At 53.4% G+C, this 19611-nt stretch overlaps 2 protein-coding genes across 2 annotated transcripts; both read left to right on the top strand.

The window, feature by feature from the left end:
- The first annotated feature begins 1995 nt into the window (after positions 1-1995).
- Positions 1996-8877, top strand: LOC147645436 (E3 ubiquitin-protein ligase PHF7-like). Its single transcript, XM_086874621.1, has 16 exons — positions 1996-2025; positions 2121-2394; positions 2722-2813; positions 2899-3000; positions 3280-3404; positions 3481-3643; positions 3730-3836; positions 4053-4166; positions 4313-4431; positions 4580-5395; positions 5712-5997; positions 6874-7000; positions 7305-7376; positions 7595-7682; positions 8381-8463; positions 8685-8877. The coding sequence occupies exons 2-10, from the start codon at positions 2352-2354 to the stop codon at positions 5347-5349; spliced, it is 1635 nt and encodes a 544-aa protein (XP_086730747.1). The 5' UTR covers positions 1996-2025; positions 2121-2351; the 3' UTR covers positions 5350-5395; positions 5712-5997; positions 6874-7000; positions 7305-7376; positions 7595-7682; positions 8381-8463; positions 8685-8877.
- LOC147645435 (uncharacterized) lies at positions 5832-18254 on the top strand. Its single transcript, XM_086874622.1, has 13 exons — positions 5832-5997; positions 12953-13063; positions 13392-13483; positions 13569-13670; positions 13950-14074; positions 14151-14313; positions 14400-14506; positions 14723-14836; positions 14983-15101; positions 15250-16065; positions 16382-16667; positions 17544-17670; positions 17976-18254. Exons 1-10 carry the CDS (start codon positions 5832-5834, stop codon positions 16017-16019), a joined length of 1869 nt encoding a protein of 622 aa, XP_086730748.1. The 3' UTR covers positions 16020-16065; positions 16382-16667; positions 17544-17670; positions 17976-18254.
- The last annotated feature ends 1357 nt before the right edge of the window (positions 18255-19611 follow it).

Here is a 19611-nt window from a genome sequence, read left to right as displayed (position 1 = left end):
GCGCTCCCTCAGCACGTTTGCTGATAGCACAGAAGTGGGAGCAGGGGCTGATGCACCACAAGGCTGTGCTGCCCTCCAGAGGGACCTGGACAGGCTCGACAGCCGAGCAGAGAGGGACCTAACAAAGTTGCTCAGGACAAAGCCTCTAGAAGAGCTCAAATTGCGAGGCAAGAATAGTTGTTTTGGTAAGGTCATGTGGTGATGTCCAGTCAGGGGAACCACTCAATCCCTGTAAGTTCCAGAGCCAGTTCCTTAACTGTGTACAGAAAGTCTTTGAGGCAAACTGCAAATTCAGAAACTTCTCCTAATATGAAGTTGGATTTTCACAATTTTCTTGCATGCTGGATGAAGCATAGGGATTCCAAAAGGGATGTGAAAGCAAGCCAATAAATCTTCTTTTCGAGTTCACACGTGTTTCCTGCTTGTTCCTTGAAGAACTTGCCAAAAAATGTTACTTTTGAAATCCATTCAAACACCTAATAGGAAAAAATATTGACCAAAATGTTAGCCAACACTGTGTTTCTGAATAGGAACATGTTTCTTGTGTCAGTTCAAGATTTGTACCAGGGTTTGGGGATTTTGGTGTGGATGCTTTCAATGTAAGTTGCTTCTTTGCAGGACTTTGAATAATTAGACTTTGAATAATTAGATCATGCACCAGAGACAACATTTTACTGTGTCCTGCTGTCCAGTGCTGAGAAGGGTTGAGGAAGAGTCGGTGGCTGTGTGTCGATGCATAACTTGCGGGAGAGGCACCGGAGCACTTCCCAGGGCCTGGAGAAGCAAACGGGTTCCTGGTGCTGAGGACAAAGTGTCCACAGCTCGGGATTGCATGGCTGAGCTCTTCTGGCTCCTTCTGCCTCAATGCCTTGCCGAGACACAGGTTCCCTGCAGAGCCCCGCGTGCAGCTTCCCAACGCTCCCCTCTTCCTCCGCCTCCACCCTGCCTCCTGGGTAAAGGCATTCCCTGGCATTGCACCTGCTGTGCCTCCCTCCTAGTTCAGTGAAGGCATTGTTTTCCACCCAAGGGGGCTCTCCCCTGGAGACAGGAACATGGGTGAACTCCCGGTGCCCCAGCATCAGGCACGTGCAGGGTATCTCTGCTTGTCAGCCCCTGCCCTGTTTCCCTGGGGTCCCGCTGACTGTTCTAGCAGTCAATGATCTGGACTTTGCAGGAGTGTGTTTGCAAAGGCGTGAATGCGAAAACTCTACAAGAACGGTTTGCGTGTGTCCCGTCTTGACTTTTTTCAATATAGTTGCTAGAAGGAAAGCACGGACAAAACTGGCAAAGTTCTTTAATGTGGGAAAAGCAATTGACTCCTGAGCTGAGCACTGTTGCAAGCTCTCCAGTCAGATACAAGGTAATCTTTCATTGAATTTCCCGGGTTTCCATAGAGTCAGTGTAAAGGATGAGCTTTCTCAGAAGCTTAATACTAATTTTTCTGCTTAATAGGAAATGTCAAATTCATGAGATCGTTAGATGACAGGAGAATTGAGGTTGGGAGGCAGCTGCAGTGGTCCCCAGCTTTATCTCCTGTTCCCAACAGTGATCAGCACGGGCATGAAATCAGGTTCATCTCAGTTTACTGCAGAGAGGTCTTGAGGAAAACATCGGTTCACCAAGAGCAGGTTTGGAATCTGTGCAGTGCAAGAGACTCTGCACAAGCTCTCTGGGCAACCGACTGCCAGGGGCAGGAGCCCTGGCGTGGCCGTGCCTGAACAGCACCTTTGTGCCTACAGTGCCACCCTCGATGGCTGCCCTGGGGCTTGGGCTTGGACCCTGCACTTGCTGCAGGAGTCTCTGGCCTGGTTCCGTGCTGACCAAAGGCTTGGAACCATGTCAGAACCGCGGTTCCCAAGGGGGCAGCCTCAAGTGGCTGCCGGGCATGTGAGGCCATGGCTGCGTGAATCTTGGGAGCAAGATGCTGATGTCAGAGTGGCCATTGTGACACGTGCAACCAAAGCCCCACAAGGGAAGGCTGGGCTCAGACCGTGTGTCAGTGTGACCTGGCAACGGGAGGAGAAGGTAAGGCAGGGATGCAGCTGCCCAGGGACCAGAGGGGCCCCACACCTCGGAGCTCTGGGCCTGCGCTGCAGGCTCACCTGCCTCTCCCTTCCCAGAATCAGCGCAGGAACATCCAGAGGAGACCGCGGTGTTCCTGAACGCGACGACGGGAGCAGAAGGCGGACAGGAGCAGGGCTCACGCAGGGCTGACCAGGGAGTAGCACCCTCGTAGCTCTGGGCCTGTTCTCCAAACTCCCATCACTTTTCTTCCCTCCACAGAGAGAGAGGACCAGCACCTGGCGGAGACAGCGGCGTTCCTGCACAGGGACTCAGCGCTGACAGCCGCCATGTGTGACAGGGAGCAGGAGGGCCCTGATGGCAGGGAGCCAGGTGAGGGCAAAGCAGCCCTCCCACAGCCTGGCCCAGGGGCTGTCGGGGTGGCCAGCGTGGGGCCCAGAGCAGAAGCCAAAGGAGGCAGGAGCTGCTCAGCCAGGCCAGGGCTGGCAGCCTCCTTCCTCCTCAAGTGGGGCCCAGCTGGGCCAGGGGGCAGCTGTTGGGAGCCCCGTGCCCGCAATGGCCGCTGCTCTCCAAGGCCTCCAGCCCTGCCCATCAGGCAGGCACGCAGGCAGGGACAGAGCAGCTCTTGGGGTCGATGCTGCGGGCTGAGAGCCCCACAGAGCTGCTGACGCCCGCTGCCATTGGCTCTGTCCCCTGCAGCATGCGTTTTGTGTCATCGTGTGGACGCTGACCCGGACACCTGCGGAAACAGACGGGAGAAATACGGGCTCTGTGCCCACATGTTCTGCCTGGTGAGTGGCTCCGGGCACTCCCTCCCGCATTGCAATGGGCAGTCCCTGCCACCCTGTCTTCATCACCTCTTCCCCTTTTCTGCAGTATTTTGCCACTCTTCTTTTCCGGCAAGAAAAGAAACAGGTTGGATTCCTGGGTTTTCTTCCTCAAGATATCCAATGTGCAGTCAGGCGGGCGGCACAGAAGGTGAGAGCCTGGCAAAAGAGCAGGGACATTTGTGCCAGGAGACGTTTGCCAGAGCTTAGCCCAGAGCCCCAGCAAGAAAGGCCGGCCATGCAGCCAGCTGTGGGACAAAGTCTGGCTCCCAGCAGCTCCAAAGAGGCCCTGGCACAGGTGCTTCCTCCACCAGCTGGCTCTGTGGGCTGAGAGCCAGCAGCAGCCCCATCCTGCTCCCTGCCCGCAGCCCTGGGGCTGCCTGGGGAGGCCCCGAGGCTGCCGCTGATGGGGCTGCCTGGCTCATTCCAGCACTGCTGCGTCTGCGGCCAGAGCGGGGCCACCATCATGTGCTGCGAGGAAGGCTGCGACAGATGGTTCCACCTGCCCTGTGCCAAGGAGGGCGGCTGTGTTACGCAGTACATTGCCCCATACAGGTAGCTCCTCTCCCCTTCTGGCCACCCTTGGGGAAGGACCAAGACTTTCTCATTATGCCCGTCCTTTTGCCCCCAGGTCCTACTGCCCTGAGCACCGTCCAGAGCAGATGGTGCAGGTGACTCCAGAGCCGGGCACCGAATGCCCCATCTGCATGGAGCCAGTGGAAGACAGAATGACCTTTACCACCATAGTGTGCCCAACGTGCCAAAGAGCCTGGTTCCACAGGGACTGCCTCCAGGTGGGAGCCATGCCCTCAGGCCTGGGACACAGCAGGTGCTCAGCAGCACCAGGGCCTGGCTCACACTGCTTCTGTTTGCCCTGCAGGGACAGGCCATGCGTGCTGGTTTTTTCTCCTTCTGCTGCCCCCTCTGCAGAGACGATGGCATGTTCGCTGTCGAAATGTTCATCATGGGAATCCGCATCCCCTTCAGGTTGGTGTCCTTCTGCGGGGCTCACAAGACAGGAGGGTGCAAGTGCCGTGCTGTGCCAGGCCCTGCCCCAGCAGTCCAGGCCCTGCCCCATCCAGGGAGTCTGGACTTGCGCTTCTCACGGGACTTGGAAAAGCATTGGAGGAAGAGCAGGGACACCCTGTTACGTCCATGCGGTCAGGGCAGCAGAAACACATGAGCTTTTCCTTTCCCCATCAGACTGCCAACATGGGAGGACAACGACGCCTTCGCGGATCTGAGAGTGCGTCACAGCAGGTGCAATGCCAGGGAATGCCTTTACCCAGGAGGCAGGGAGGAGGCAGAGGAAGAGGGGTGAGTTGGGAAGCTGCACCCGGGGCTCTGCAGGGAACCTGTGTCTCAGGAAGGGCTCAAAGCGGAAGGAGCCAGTGGTGCTCGGCTGCACAATCCCGTGCTGGGACACTTTGTTCTCAGAGCCATCAACCCGTTTGCTTCCCCAGGCCCTGGAAGCTGCTCCTGTGCTCCTCCTGTGCTGCCGAGGGCACCCACAGGCGCTGCTCTGGCCTGACAGTGAGGAGAACCCGCTGGGAGTGTGACAGCTGTGCTGGTCTCGGCACAGGTATGAGGCAAAGCAGGCGGGTGTCCCTGGGCTGGGGCCAGTGCCCAGGCTGGGCACGGCAAAGCCCATGGGCTCCTGGAGGGCTGGGGGCAGTGTTCTGGTTGGGCATGGCCTGGGAGGCCTCTGACATTCCTGTTTGGCTTTACAGCCCCCAGGGATGAGCAGCCAGAGCTCAATGGCCCCAGCCGGATCAGACAGTCAGGACTGGAGCCTGCTCACGGCCTTTCAGAATCCGAGGCCATCAGGCCGAGCTCCAGCAGCGCAGTGCCATCGGGTCTGGCTCCCCAGTCTCCAACTCCAGGGACCAGCAGCCACAGAAGCCCCCGGCATGCAGTTTCTTCCTTGGCAGACACCGGCAGCGCACGCACACCAAGGGCAAGATCCAGCAGCTGGACGGGCCCTGAGGACAGGGTCCATTCCAGACATGCTGGGCCTGACCGCAGGCGAAGGCGCTCTCAACAGCAGAGGCGGGCCTCAGATGGGGCCGTCCGGTCGCGGAGTCGCCGTGACAGGAGCAGTAGGAGAACATCAAGTGCAGAGAGGCGCAGGCAAAGGGAGACACCGTCACGGGCTTCCCGCAGACACAGCCGCTCCCGGCAGCAAGCTCATGCCCAGAGTCCACCTGCCCGGTCGAGGAGTTGCCATGACAGGAGCGGCAGGAGAACGTCGAGGGCAGAGAGGCCCAGGCGAAGGGAGACGTCCTCAGGGACGTCCCCGAGACGCAGCCGCTCCTGCGTGCAACGTCGAGCCTCGGATCAACCTGTCCGCTCCAGGAGTCGCCAGGACAGGAGCAGGAGGAGAGCAGCAAGTGCTGAGAGGCCCAGGCGCAGGGGGACACCGTCGGGGACGTCGCGCTGGAGCAACCGCTCCCGCCAGCCACGTCGGGCCTCAACTGGGACCTCCAACAGCAGCACGTAGTGTCACCTTTTCTTTCTAGTCCCTCTGTTTGCTGCCGTAAGTGAAGGTGAGAAGGGTCAGTACAGGGACCTCGAGACTTGCAGGTCTGTGGGAAAACCGAATTAGCTCTTGGCATTTCCACGATTCTTGATTTCTATGTTACCATGTATTGTGTAGGGAAAAGTCACTTAAGCACATAGCTGATTAAAAAGGACACTCATTCCTGTCTTTAGACAGATATTTCCCCACTGCTTACCCTTGAACGTGAATCCTTAATGGCTTGGATACCTTTAGGGAGACATGACGAGCAAGGTGGCTCTTAGGGAAGCTGTCTTCGAAAAGGACATGTGTTGAGTCGCTATCCTTAAACAATCTCATTTCAGTAAAGCCTTTCTTCAGTAAAGCAGAGGGAGAAAGAAGAGAGTGAGACACTGCTTTCAGTGTCTGAAGAAATCGATTGCGACACTGCTGCTGATTTAAAACACTTGCTTGGACCTTCAAAGATGAAACCGGAAAAGACAGTGGAAACAGGCTGGGACAAAGAGGATGCACAGGACTCTGCCCCAGACGAACGTCTGGGACCTTTGCCTGAAAACGACAGAACTCAGGAGTCCAGTGCTTTCCAGTTTTCCTTCTTTGGAGACACAGAGGAGTTGGGCATCAAAGAAGGTAAGAGCAGAACCCTCCTAACGGAGCCATTTCTAAGGAACGGCTTCTGGCAGGCACTGTAGAGCAATACGGTGTAAAGAAGGTCATAATCCAGAGGATTTTCAGCAGCAGAAGTCAGTACTTCTGCTGAAGCATTCTGATCCTCATTGCTGCTTGCCAAGGCTGTGGGAGATTAATGAGAGGTAACTCCTGCTTGCATCTCAGGAATTTTGAAAGGCACGCCTTGAGAAGGCATTGGGATTTTTGCAGAGCGGTGAAAAAGCTTCCCCTAAACTTCTCAAGCAGGGAAAAAGGTGGCACAGCAGTCATACCAAGTTACATGGAAGCCAACAGGATTTTAAGGAAAATGGGTGTTAAGGTAGAGGGAGGAACAAAATCCTGGAGTTGACCCCAAGCTCCATGAACATTCTGTTAGTTACTGAATTCTATTCCTGGACCTTCAGAAAAGAGAAACTGAAGGATCACTGGGGAGTCCTAAGCTCGGATAAAATAAGGCCTTATGAAATGCAGATGAAGGAATATTTAATCAAGTCTCAGTCAGGTAGGAATGAAAGGAAACCGTGCCAAGTTACCCAAAATATTAAAAAACAACACCACAAAGCAACAAGCCCACCACACTTGTGCTGAATTCAGAAGCTATTCACTGTCTTCTGGATGTGATGCTAAATGTTTAAGAATGCATAGGAGATGCCTAGAACAAAGTGGAAAATCCTGGAGGAGAGCTACAGCTCAGAAAATCAGGGAGAAGAAGATTTTGTCCTTCCTAAATCTGTCTTCTCCAGTGTAAATATTTCACTTGAAAAGAGGAATTTTTCCGGGCAAGCAGAGAAATAATTTGGTTTTGACTTGCTTTCTGTTTTGGTGCTGGTTTTGCAGAGCCTTACGTACTTGGAATGATAAAACCGGAAAACGTCAGGTGGCAACAGGATTCACATTTCCAAGACATCCCGTCTGGGGCTGCTGGTGAGCCGGAGATGTCAGAAATTGAAAAGCACCAAGGAAGGCAAGTTCCATTTGTATTTGTTGTCTACTTGGCTGTAGTAGTTGGATGCTGTGGGAATATTAATGGCAGCACTGAGAAAATGGGAAACTGACACTGCACACCTCTGAGCAGTGAGAGCCAAAAGGCAAAGACACAGTCAATTTTATTGTAAAAAGTGGGGTTCTTTAATAGAAGGCTTTATTTGCATACTATGGAGTAGAGCTCTTCCATGTACACCATTTCTCTGAGGCACTACAGCTCTAACTTGTGCTCAGGGCATTGATAGGACCTTTGAGAATGCTAAAACCCCTTTGTACTTGTCTAGGGGTTCTTTCTCTACCACGCACAGAAAGTGCTAGAGTTCTCTTCTTCTCCATAGATGACGAACGCCTAAGAGGTATGACACAACTTGTTCAGTCCCCTTTTCTATATTTTTCCCTTTTAAAACCCTCACTGGACTTGAGTAAGGAGGAAAAGATGCCTCCTGGTTATGAATGCTCCTGTAGTCAAAATTTGCCATCCTTTCTTGTGGTCAAAGTTGTGGTAGAATCCCACGAGACAGTCCTGGTAAAAAATAAAGGCTGAGCAGCTTTCTGGCCTTTCCTTTTCTTTCAGATAATTACCTCATAGCTATAGGAACTTGTAGAGCTTAGGAAAAAAATAGTCATTAGACAGGTTACCGAGACATTTGGGATCTTTTCAGGTAGGTCTATCATTTTTAACTTTTTCCTGTCTTTCTGGTGTTACTGTTAGGAATGCTGAGGGTTCTTGTCAGCGGTTCTTCATCCTAGTGAATCTGGGGGCTTGCTCTTCTGAAGCCAGTGAATTTCTATTTCAAAACAAAGACAACAACAACAAAAGAAAACATACACAGCCCCAAAAATTACACAGTTGCCAAAACAATTGCTTGTTCTATTTTGTAGACTATAGTCTCAAGTCAGGCTTAAATGACGTTCCTTTCTTGAGACTTGTTAGATAACGCTGATGAAATGTATGGCTGTGTTCATACAGTTACTGCCCTGCAATCTTCAGCCCATCAGATTTGCAGGGTGTGTTAGAATGGAGATCTCAGCCCTTGGCAGGCAGCGCTTCTGGGGGGCAGCTGTGGGATCCTGCTGCTGAGCATTTAATGCAAGAGCTGCTGTTTCACTGCAATTTAGATTTCAGCATGTTCAGGGAGACAGCTGCTGCCTTTCATTTTTCTTAGTACACCAGGCTGCAGTAGGGAACGTTTCTGTTGGAGCCGACATGTGTGGGGGGCAGAGAATAGGAGGGACATGAAGAATAGAGCTTCTGACTTGACTGTTGTGTTGTTCATTCATGTTTGTTGGGAGCAGCAGCAGAATCACAAGTGTTGAACCCTATTGATTGGTGTTCTGTTGTGTTTTCTTTTGTGCACAGGGCCCAAAGTAATTTTTTGTAGATCTGTAGAGTTCAGTGAAGAATAAGAGGGTTGGGAAGAAAGACGTAGATTATTGCTTGAGGTGAGTATGGAACATCTGTTCCCTTGGTAACTGTGGCTGAATGCTGAGCATGGGGAGGGAACACAGCTATGGATGTGCACGCAAAATTAATTCAGGGACCTCCAGAAGAGCCTGAAGCTTTGTAACTGTCAGGGAACAAAAGGCTGTTAGTATACTGGTGTGTGTAACATCATGTTGTGAATGTCCAGCCACGTAAATCACTGCATCTCTCTCTGTTACAGGAGCAGCTAGCTAACTAGGTGTAAGGAAGTGTTTAAGAGAAACAGTGAATTTAGAGACTTCTGCGAGTAGTGGATTCAAAAACTTCTCCTAGGAATATGTTAGGTTTTCATTAGTTTCTGGATCGTCTTAGGAAGCATAAGAATTCCAAATGGAAACTGAAACCAAACTAATAAAACCCTTTCTTGAAAAGAATCATGTCGTATTTGTTCCTTGAAGAAGTTGCCAAACAACATTACCTTTTAAATCCTTTCAAGGACCTAACAGGAAAAAATACTGTCAAACCCGGTTAGGCAGTGTTTCTGAGCTGGCGCTGATGCTCTCGGGTTCCGGGGAGCCACGGGAAGGCTCCAGTCCAGACCGTCCGCTCAGGCTGGGGCCATTGAGCTCTGGCTCGGCCCTGGAGGCTGTGAGGGCAATCAGCAATGTCAAAGGCCTCCCAGGCCTGGGCCAGGCTGGGCCGGAGCAGTGCCCCCAGCCCTCCAGGAGCCTACGGGCTCTGCCAGGCCCAAAAGGACACTGCCCCCTGCCCAGGGGTGTCTTGGCCTGACAGCCGAGCCCAGGGCAGCGGAGCTGTCACACTCCCCGCTGGTTCTGGTCGCTCTCAGGCACGAGCAACGCCCGTGGGTGCCCTGGGCAGCACAGGAGCAGCACAGGGGCACTTGCCAGGGCCTGGGGAAGCACAGGGGTCAGCCTTTACACAACGACACAGCAGGCATGCTGCAGGGGACAGAGCCAATGGCAGCGGGCGTCAGCAGCTCTGTGGGGCTCTCAGCCCGCAGCATCGACCCCAAGAGCTGCTCTGTCCCTGCCTGCGTGCCTGCCTGATGGGCAGGGCTGGAGGCCTTGGAGAGCAGCGGCCATTGCGGGCACGGGGCTCCCAACAGCTGCCCCCTGGCCCAGCTGGGCCCCACTTGAGGAGGAAGGAGGCTGCCAGCCCTGGCCTGGCTGAGCAGCTCCTGCCTCCTTTGGCTTCTGCTCTGGGCCCCACGCTGGCCACCCCGACAGCCCCTGGGCCAGGCTGTAGGAGGGGCTGCTTTGCCATCACCTGGCTCCCTGCCATCAGGGCCCTCCTGCTCCCTGTCGCACATGGCGGCTGTCAGCGCTGAGTCCCTGTCCAGGAACAACACGGTGTCCTCGAGGTGCTGGTCCTGTCTCTCTGTGGAGGGAAGAAGGGTGTGGGGAATTTGCAGGACATGCCCAGAGCAATGAGGGTGCTACTCCCTGATCAGCCCTGCGTGAGCCCTGCTCCTGTCCGCCTTCTGCTCCCGTCGTCGCGTTCAGGAACACCGCGGTCTCCTCTGGATGTTCCTGCGCTGATTCTGGGAAGGGAGAGGCAGGTGAGCCTGCAGCACAGGCCCAGAGCTCCGAGGTGTGGGGCCCCTCTGGTCCCTGGGCAGCTGCATCCCTGCCTTACCTTCTCCTCCCGTTGCCACGTCGCACTGACACACGGCCCGAGCCCTGCCTTCCCTTTTGGGGCCAGGGGAAATCTCTGCTCCTGGCCCCGGCACTGGGAGCTCTCTCAGCCAGTCAGGGAAGGTGATGCTTCGCAAGAGAGGCATGAGCATTGCAGGAAAGCCTGCATCACTGCAGTCTTCCCAAAGGGCACCAAGAAGAAGCCAAGAAACTGCAGGCCCATCAGCCTCTCCTCCATCTCCCGACAGGTGACACAACACCTCCTCCTGGATGTCATCTCCAAAGCTCGGGAATAACAGGAAGGGAAAACCATGCTTGAGGAATCTCATAGCCACCTGTGCTGCAGTGACTGGCTGGGTTTGTGCGGGGAGAGCAGTGGCTGAGTTGTCAGCTGGAGCTTCAGCGAGGCTTTGTCCCTGTCTCCCATAATATGCTCCTGAGGCAGTTCAGGGAGAGTAGGGTGGAGAAGTGGACAGTGGAGCTCCAAACTCAGAGGGTTGTGACCTCAGGGGGCCGTGCTGGGGCCAGCCTTGTTTGCCTTATTCCCCAGTGACCTGGCAGAAGGGACAGAGCGCTCCCTCAGCACGTTTGCTGATAGCACAGAAGTGGGAGCAGGGGCTGATGCACCACAAGGCTGTGCTGCCCTCCAGAGGGACCTGGACAGGCTCGACAGCCGAGCAGAGAGGGACCTAACAAAGTTGCTCAGGACAAAGCCTCTAGAAGAGCTCAAATTGCGAGGCAAGAATAGTTGTTTTGGTAAGGTCATGTGGTGATGTCCAGTCAGGGGAACCACTCAATCCCTGTAAGTTCCAGAGCCAGTTCCTTAACTGTGTACAGAAAGTCTTTGAGGCAAACTGCAAATTCAGAAACTTCTCCTAATATGAAGTTGGATTTTCACAATTTTCTTGCATGCTGGATGAAGCATAGGGATTCCAAAAGGGATGTGAAAGCAAGCCAATAAATCTTCTTTTCGAGTTCACACGTGTTTCCTGCTTGTTCCTTGAAGAACTTGCCAAAAAATGTTACTTTTGAAATCCATTCAAACACCTAATAGGAAAAAATATTGACCAAAATGTTAGCCAACACTGTGTTTCTGAATAGGAACATGTTTCTTGTGTCAGTTCAAGATTTGTACCAGGGTTTGGGGATTTTGGTGTGGATGCTTTCAATGTAAGTTGCTTCTTTGCAGGACTTTGAATAATTAGACTTTGAATAATTAGATCATGCACCAGAGACAACATTTTACTGTGTCCTGCTGTCCAGTGCTGAGAAGGGTTGAGGAAGAGTCGGTGGCTGTGTGTCGATGCATAACTTGCGGGAGAGGCACCGGAGCACTTCCCAGGGCCTGGAGAAGCAAACGGGTTCCTGGTGCTGAGGACAAAGTGTCCACAGCTCGGGATTGCATGGCTGAGCTCTTCTGGCTCCTTCTGCCTCAATGCCTTGCCGAGACACAGGTTCCCTGCAGAGCCCCGCGTGCAGCTTCCCAACGCTCCCCTCTTCCTCCGCCTCCACCCTGCCTCCTGGGTAAAGGCATTCCCTGGCATTGCACCTGCTGTGCCTCCCTCCTAGTTCAGTGAAGGCATTGTTTTCCACCCAAGGGGGCTCTCCCCTGGAGACAGGAACATGGGTGAACTCCCGGTGCCCCAGCATCAGGCACGTGCAGGGTATCTCTGCTTGTCAGCCCCTGCCCTGTTTCCCTGGGGTCCCGCTGACTGTTCTAGCAGTCAATGATCTGGACTTTGCAGGAGTGTGTTTGCAAAGGCGTGAATGCGAAAACTCTACAAGAACGGTTTGCGTGTGTCCCGTCTTGACTTTTTTCAATATAGTTGCTAGAAGGAAAGCACGGACAAAACTGGCAAAGTTCTTTAATGTGGGAAAAGCAATTGACTCCTGAGCTGAGCACTGTTGCAAGCTCTCCAGTCAGATACAAGGTAATCTTTCATTGAATTTCCCGGGTTTCCATAGAGTCAGTGTAAAGGATGAGCTTTCTCAGAAGCTTAATACTAATTTTTCTGCTTAATAGGAAATGTCAAATTCATGAGATCGTTAGATGACAGGAGAATTGAGGTTGGGAGGCAGCTGCAGTGGTCCCCAGCTTTATCTCCTGTTCCCAACAGTGATCAGCACGGGCATGAAATCAGGTTCATCTCAGTTTACTGCAGAGAGGTCTTGAGGAAAACATCGGTTCACCAAGAGCAGGTTTGGAATCTGTGCAGTGCAAGAGACTCTGCACAAGCTCTCTGGGCAACCGACTGCCAGGGGCAGGAGCCCTGGCGTGGCCGTGCCTGAACAGCACCTTTGTGCCTACAGTGCCACCCTCGATGGCTGCCCTGGGGCTTGGGCTTGGACCCTGCACTTGCTGCAGGAGTCTCTGGCCTGGTTCCGTGCTGACCAAAGGCTTGGAACCATGTCAGAACCGCGGTTCCCAAGGGGGCAGCCTCAAGTGGCTGCCGGGCATGTGAGGCCATGGCTGCGTGAATCTTGGGAGCAAGATGCTGATGTCAGAGTGGCCATTGTGACACGTGCAACCAAAGCCCCACAAGGGAAGGCTGGGCTCAGACCGTGTGTCAGTGCGACCTGGCAACGGGAGGAGAAGGTAAGGCAGGGATGCAGCTGCCCAGGGACCAGAGGGGCCCCACACCTCGGAGCTCTGGGCCTGCGCTGCAGGCTCACCTGCCTCTCCCTTCCCAGAATCAGCGCAGGAACATCCAGAGGAGACCGCGGTGTTCCTGAACGCGACGACGGGAGCAGAAGGCGGACAGGAGCAGGGCTCACGCAGGGCTGACCAGGGAGTAGCACCCTCGTAGCTCTGGGCCTGTTCTCCAAACTCCCATCACTTTTCTTCCTCCCACAGAGAGAGAGGACCAGCACCTGGCGGAGACAGCGGCGTTCCTGCACAGGGACTCAGCGCTGACAGCCGCCATGTGCAACAGAGAGCAGGAGGGCCCTGATGGCAGGGAGCCAGGTGAGGGGCAAAGCAGCCCTCCCACAGCCTGGCCCAGGGGCTGTCGGGGTGGCCAGCGTGGGGCCCAGAGCAGAAGCCAAAGGAGGCAGGAGCTGCTCAGCCAGGCCAGGGCTGGCAGCCTCCTTCCTCCTCAAGTGGGGCCCAGCTGGGCCAGGGGGCAGCTGTTGGGAGCCCCGTGCCCGCAATGGCCGCTGCTCTCCAAGGCCTCCAGCCCTGCCCATCAGCCAGGCACGCAGGCAGGGACAGAGCAGCTCTTGGGGTCGATGCTGCGGGCTGAGAGCCTCACAGAGCTGCTGACGCCCGCTGCCATTGGCTCTGTCCCCTGCAGCATGCGTGTTGTGTCATCGTGTGGACGCTGACCCGGACACCTGCGGAAACAGACGGGAGAAATACGGGCTCTGTGCCCACATGTTCTGCCTGGTGAGTGGCTCCGGGCACTCCCTCCCGCATTGCAATGGGCAGTCCCTGCCACCCTGTCTTCATCACCTCTTCCCCTTTTCTGCAGTATTTTGCCACTCTTCTTTTCCGGCAAGAAAAGAAACAGGTTGGATTCCTGGGTTTTCTTCCTCAAGATATCCAATGTGCAGTCAGGCGGGCGGCACAGAAGGTGAGAGCCTGGCAAAAGAGCAGGGACATTTGTGCCAGGAGACGTTTGCCAGAGCTTAGCCCAGAGCCCCAGCAAGAAAGGCCGGCCATGCAGCCAGCTGTGGGACAAAGTCTGGCTCCCAGCAGCTCCAAAGAGGCCCTGGCACAGGTGCTTCCTCCACCAGCTGGCTCTGTGGGCTGAGAGCCAGCAGCAGCCCCATCCTGCTCCCTGCCCGCAGCCCTGGGGCTGCCTGGGGAGGCCCCGAGGCTGCCGCTGATGGGGCTGCCTGGCTCATTCCAGCACTGCTGCGTCTGCGGCCAGAGCGGGGCCACCATCATGTGCTGCGAGGAAGGCTGCGACAGATGGTTCCACCTGCCCTGTGCCAAGGAGGGCGGCTGTGTTACGCAGTACATTGCCCCATACAGGTAGCTCCTCTCCCCTTCTGGCCACCCTTGGGGAAGGACCAAGACTTTCTCATTATGCCCGTCCTTTTGCCCCCAGGTCCTACTGCCCTGAGCACCGTCCAGAGCAGATGGTGCAGGTGACTCCAGAGCCGGGCACCGAATGCCCCATCTGCATGGAGCCAGTGGAAGACAGAATGACCTTTACCACCATAGTGTGCCCAACGTGCCAAAGAGCCTGGTTCCACAGGGACTGCCTCCAGGTGGGAGCCATGCCCTCAGGCCTGGGACACAGCAGGTGCTCAGCAGCACCAGGGCCTGGCTCACACTGCTTCTGTTTGCCCTGCAGGGACAGGCCATGCGTGCTGGTTTTTTCTCCTTCTGCTGCCCCCTCTGCAGAGACGATGGCATGTTCGCTGTCGAAATGTTCATCATGGGAATCCGCATCCCCTTCAGGTTGGTGTCCTTCTGCGGGGCTCACAAGACAGGAGGGTGCAAGTGCCGTGCTGTGCCAGGCCCTGCCCCAGCAGTCCAGGCCCTGCCCCATCCAGGGAGTCTGGACTTGCGCTTCTCACGGGACTTGGAAAAGCATTGGAGGAAGAGCAGGGACACCCTGTTACGTCCATGCGGTCAGGGCAGCAGAAACACATGAGCTTTTCCTTTCCCCATCAGACTGCCAACATGGGAGGACAACGACGCCTTCGCGGATCTGAGAGTGCGTCACAGCAGGTGCAATGCCAGGGAATGCCTTTACCCAGGAGGCAGGGAGGAGGCAGAGGAAGAGGGGTGAGTTGGGAAGCTGCACCCGGGGCTCTGCAGGGAACCTGTGTCTCAGGAAGGGCTCAAAGCGGAAGGAGCCAGTGGTGCTCGGCTGCACAATCCCGTGCTGGGACACTTTGTTCTCAGAGCCATCAACCCGTTTGCTTCCCCAGGCCCTGGAAGCTGCTCCTGTGCTCCTCCTGTGCTGCCGAGGGCACCCACAGGCGCTGCTCTGGCCTGACAGTGAGGAGAACCCGCTGGGAGTGTGACAGCTGTGCTGGTCTCGGCACAGGTATGAGGCAAAGCAGGCGGGTGTCCCTGGGCTGGGGCCAGTGCCCAGGCTGGGCACGGCAAAGCCCATGGGCTCCTGGAGGGCTGGGGGCAGTGTTCTGGTTGGGCATGGCCTGGGAGGCCTCTGACATTCCTGTTTGGCTTTACAGCCCCCAGGGATGAGCAGCCAGAGCTCAATGGCCCCAGCCGGATCAGACAGTCAGGACTGGAGCCTGCTCACGGCCTTTCAGAATCCGAGGCCATCAGGCCGAGCTCCAGCAGCGCAGTGCCATCGGGTCTGGCTCCCCAGTCTCCAACTCCAGGGACCAGCAGCCACAGAAGCCCCCGGCATGCAGTTTCTTCCTTGGCAGACACCGGCAGCGCACGCACACCAAGGGCAAGATCCAGCAGCTGGACGGGCCCTGAGGACAGGGTCCATTCCAGACATGCTGGGCCTGACCGCAGGCGAAGGCGCTCTCAACAGCAGAGGCGGGCCTCAGATGGGGCCGTCCGGTCGCGGAGTCGCCGTGACAGGAGCAGTAGGAGAACATCAAGTGCAGAGAGGCGCAGGCAAAGGGAGACACCGTCACGGGCTTCCCGCAGACACAGCCGCTCCCGGCAGCAAGCTCATGCCCAGAGTCCACCTGCCCGGTCGAGGAGTTGCCATGACAGGAGCGGCAGGAGAACGTCGAGGGCAGAGAGGCCCAGGCGAAGGGAGACGTCCTCAGGGACGTCCCCGAGACGCAGCCGCTCCTGCGTGCAACGTCGAGCCTCGGATCAACCTGTCCGCTCCAGGAGTCGCCAGGACAGGAGCAGGAGGAGAGCAGCAAGTGCTGAGAGGCCCAGGCGCAGGGGGACACCGTCGGGGACGTCGCGCTGGAGCAACCGCTCCCGCCAGCCACGTCGGGCCTCAACTGGGACCTCCAACAGCAGCACGTAGTGTCACCTTTTCTTTCTAGTCCCTCTGTTTGCTGCCGTAAGTGAAGGTGAGAAGGGTCAGTACAGGGACCTCGAGACTTGCAGGTCTGTGGGAAAACCGAATTAGCTCTTGGCATTTCCACGATTCTTGATTTCTATGTTACCATGTATTGTGTAGGGAAAAGTCACTTAAGCACATAGCTGATTAAAAAGGACACTCATTCCTGTCTTTAGACAGATATTTCCCCACTGCTTACCCTTGAACGTGAATCCTTAATGGCTTGGATACCTTTAGGGAGACATGACGAGCAAGGTGGCTCTTAGGGAAGCTGTCTTCGAAAAGGACATGTGTTGAGTCGCTATCCTTAAACAATCTCATTTCAGTAAAGCCTTTCTTCAGTAAAGCAGAGGGAGAAAGAAGAGAGTGAGACACTGCTTTCAGTGTCTGAAGAAATCGATTGCGACACTGCTGCTGATTTAAAACACTTGCTTGGACCTTCAAAGATGAAACCGGAAAAGACAGTGGAAACAGGCTGGGACAAAGAGGATGCACAGGACTCTGCCCCAGACGAACGTCTGGGACCTTTGCCTGAAAACGACAGAACTCAGGAGTCCAGTGCTTTCCAGTTTTCCTTCTTTGGAGACACAGAGGAGTTGGGCATCAAAGAAGGTAAGAGCAGAACCCTCCTAACGGAGCCATTTCTAAGGAACGGCTTCTGGCAGGCACTGTAGAGCAATACGGTGTAAAGAAGGTCATAATCCAGAGGATTTTCAGCAGCAGAAGTCAGTACTTCTGCTGAAGCATTCTGATCCTCATTGCTGCTTGCCAAGGCTGTGGGAGATTAATGAGAGGTAACTCCTGCTTGCATCTCAGGAATTTTGAAAGGCACGCCTTGAGAAGGCATTGGGATTTTTGCAGAGCGGTGAAAAAGCTTCCCCTAAACTTCTCAAGCAGGGAAAAAGGTGGCACAGCAGTCATACCAAGTTACATGGAAGCCAACAGGATTTTAAGGAAAATGGGTGTTAAGGTAGAGGGAGGAACAAAATCCTGGAGTTGACCCCAAGCTCCATGAACATTCTGTTAGTTACTGAATTCTATTCCTGGACCTTCAGAAAAGAGAAACTGAAGGATCACTGGGGAGTCCTAAGCTCGGATAAAATAAGGCCTTATGAAATGCAGATGAAGGAATATTTAATCAAGTCTCAGTCAGGTAGGAATGAAAGGAAACCGTGCCAAGTTACCCAAAATATTAAAAAACAACACCACAAAGCAACAAGCCCACCACACTTGTGCTGAATTCAGAAGCTATTCACTGTCTTCTGGATGTGATGCTAAATGTTTAAGAATGCATAGGAGATGCCTAGAACAAAGTGGAAAATCCTGGAGGAGAGCTACAGCTCAGAAAATCAGGGAGAAGAAGATTTTGTCCTTCCTAAATCTGTCTTCTCCAGTGTAAATATTTCACTTGAAAAGAGGAATTTTTCCGGGCAAGCAGAGAAATAATTTGGTTTTGACTTGCTTTCTGTTTTGGTGCTGGTTTTGCAGAGCCTTACGTACTTGGAATGATAAAACCGGAAAACGTCAGGTGGCAACAGGATTCACATTTCCAAGACATCCCGTCTGGGGCTGCTGGTGAGCCGGAGATGTCAGAAATTGAAAAGCACCAAGGAAGGCAAGTTCCATTTGTATTTGTTGTCTACTTGGCTGTAGTAGTTGGATGCTGTGGGAATATTAATGGCAGCACTGAGAAAATGGGAAACTGACACTGCACACCTCTGAGCAGTGAGAGCCAAAAGGCAAAGACACAGTCAATTTTATTGTAAAAAGTGGGGTTCTTTAATAGAAGGCTTTATTTGCATACTATGGAGTAGAGCTCTTCCATGTACACCATTTCTCTGAGGCACTACAGCTCTAACTTGTGCTCAGGGCATTTGATAGGACCTTTGAGAATGCTAAAACCCCTTTGTACTTGTCTAGGGTTCTTTCTCTACCACGCACAGAAAGTGCTAGAGTTCTCTTCTTCTCCATAGATGACGAACGCCTAAGAGGTATGACACAACTTGTTCAGTCCCCTTTTCTATATTTTTCCCTTTTAAACCCTCACTGGACTTGAGTAAGGAGGAAAAGATGCCTCCTGGTTATGAATGCTCTGTAGTCAAAATTTGCCATCCTTTCTTGTGGTCAAAGTTGTGGTAGAATCCCACGAGACAGTCCTGGTAAAAAATAAAGGCTGAGCAGCTTTCTGCCTTTCCTTTCTTTCAGATAATTACCTCATAGCTATAGGAACTTGTAGAGCTTAGGAAAAAAATAGTCATTAGACAGGTTACCGAGACATTTGGGATCTTTTCAGGTAGGTCTATCATTTTTAACTTTTTCCTGTCTTTCTGGTGTTACTGTTAGGAATGCTGAGGGTTCTTGTCAGCGGTTCTTCATCCTAGTGAATCTGGGGCTTGCTCTTCTGAAGCCAGTGAATTTTCTATTTCAAAACAAAGACAACAACAACAAAAGAAAACATACACAGCCCCAAAAATTACACAGGTTGCCAAAACAATTGCTTGTTCTATTTTGTAGACTATAGTCTCAAGTCAGGCTTAAATGACGTTCCTTTCTTGAGACTTGTTAGATAACGCTGATGAAATGTATGGCTGTGTTCATACAGTTACTGCCCTGCAATCTTCCAGCCCATCAGATTTGCAGGGTGTGTTAGAATGGAGATCTCAGCCCTTGGCAGGCAGCGCTTCTGGGGGGCAGCTGTGGGATCCTGCTGCTGAGCATTTAATGCAAGAGCTGCTGTTTCACTGCAATTTAGATTTCAGCATGTTCAGGGAGACAGCTGCTGCCTTTCATTTTTCTTAGTACACCAGGCTGCAGTAGGGAACGTTTCTGTTGGAGCCGACATGTGGTGGGGGGCAAGAGAATAGGAGGGACATGAAGAATAGAGCTTCTGACTTGACTGTTGTGTTGTTCATTCATGTTTGTTGGGAGCAGCAGCAGAATCACAAGTGTTGAACCCTATTGATTGGTGTTCTGTTGTGTTTTCTTTTGTGCACAGGGCCCAAAGTAATTTTTTGTAGATCTGTAGAGTTCAGTGAAGAATAAGAGGGTTGGGAAGAAAGACGTAGATTATTGCTTGAGGTGAGTATGGAACATCTGTTCCCTGGTAACTGTGGCTGAATGCTGAGCATGGGGAGGGAACACAGCTATGGATGTGCACGCAAAATTAATTCAGGACCTCCAGAAGAGCCTGAAGCTTTGTAACTGTCAGGGAACAAAAGGCTGTTAGTATACTGGTGTGTGTAACATCATGTTGTGATGTCCAGCCACGTAAATCACTGCATCTCTCTCTGTTACAGGAGCAGCTAGCTAACTAGGTGTAAGGGAAGTGTTTAAGAGAAACAGTGAATTTAGAGACTTCTGCGAGTAGTGGATTCAAAAACTTCTCCTAGGAATATGTTAGGTTTTCATTAGTTTCTGGATCGTCTTAGGAAGCATAAGAATTCCAAATGGAAACTGAAACCAAACTAATAAAACCTTTCTTGAAAAGAATCATGTCGTATTTGTTCCTTGAAGAAGTTGCCAAACAACATTACCTTTTAAATCCTTTCAAGGACCT

Source organism: Cyanistes caeruleus, unplaced genomic scaffold, assembly GCF_971803275.1.
Source record: "Cyanistes caeruleus unplaced genomic scaffold, bCyaCae1.hap1.1 HAP1_SCAFFOLD_325, whole genome shotgun sequence".
Lineage (NCBI taxonomy): Eukaryota > Metazoa > Chordata > Aves > Passeriformes > Paridae > Cyanistes > Cyanistes caeruleus.
This window is presented reverse-complemented; position numbering and strand designations above follow the sequence as displayed.

What these genes read in the sequence shown, in the direction of transcription:
- LOC147645436 (XM_086874621.1), top strand. Translation starts at nt 2,352, where the DNA reads ATGTGTGACAGGGAGCAGGAGGGCCCTGATGGCAGGGAGCCAG. An exon ending in TCAGGCGGGCGGCACAGAAG is followed by an intron (nt 3,001 to 3,279) that starts GTGAGAGCCTGG and finishes GGCTCATTCCAG; the next exon opens with CACTGCTGCGTCTGCGGCCA. An exon ending in TCCACAGGGACTGCCTCCAG is followed by an intron (nt 3,644 to 3,729) that starts GTGGGAGCCATG and finishes TTTGCCCTGCAG; the next exon opens with GGACAGGCCATGCGTGCTGG.
- LOC147645435 (XM_086874622.1), top strand. Translation starts at nt 5,832, where the DNA reads ATGAAACCGGAAAAGACAGTGGAAACAGGCTGGGACAAAGAGGATGCA. An exon ending in CAGTACATTGCCCCATACAG is followed by an intron (nt 14,075 to 14,150) that starts GTAGCTCCTCTC and finishes TTTTGCCCCCAG; the next exon opens with GTCCTACTGCCCTGAGCACC. An exon ending in GGAATCCGCATCCCCTTCAG is followed by an intron (nt 14,507 to 14,722) that starts GTTGGTGTCCTT and finishes TTTCCCCATCAG; the next exon opens with ACTGCCAACATGGGAGGACA.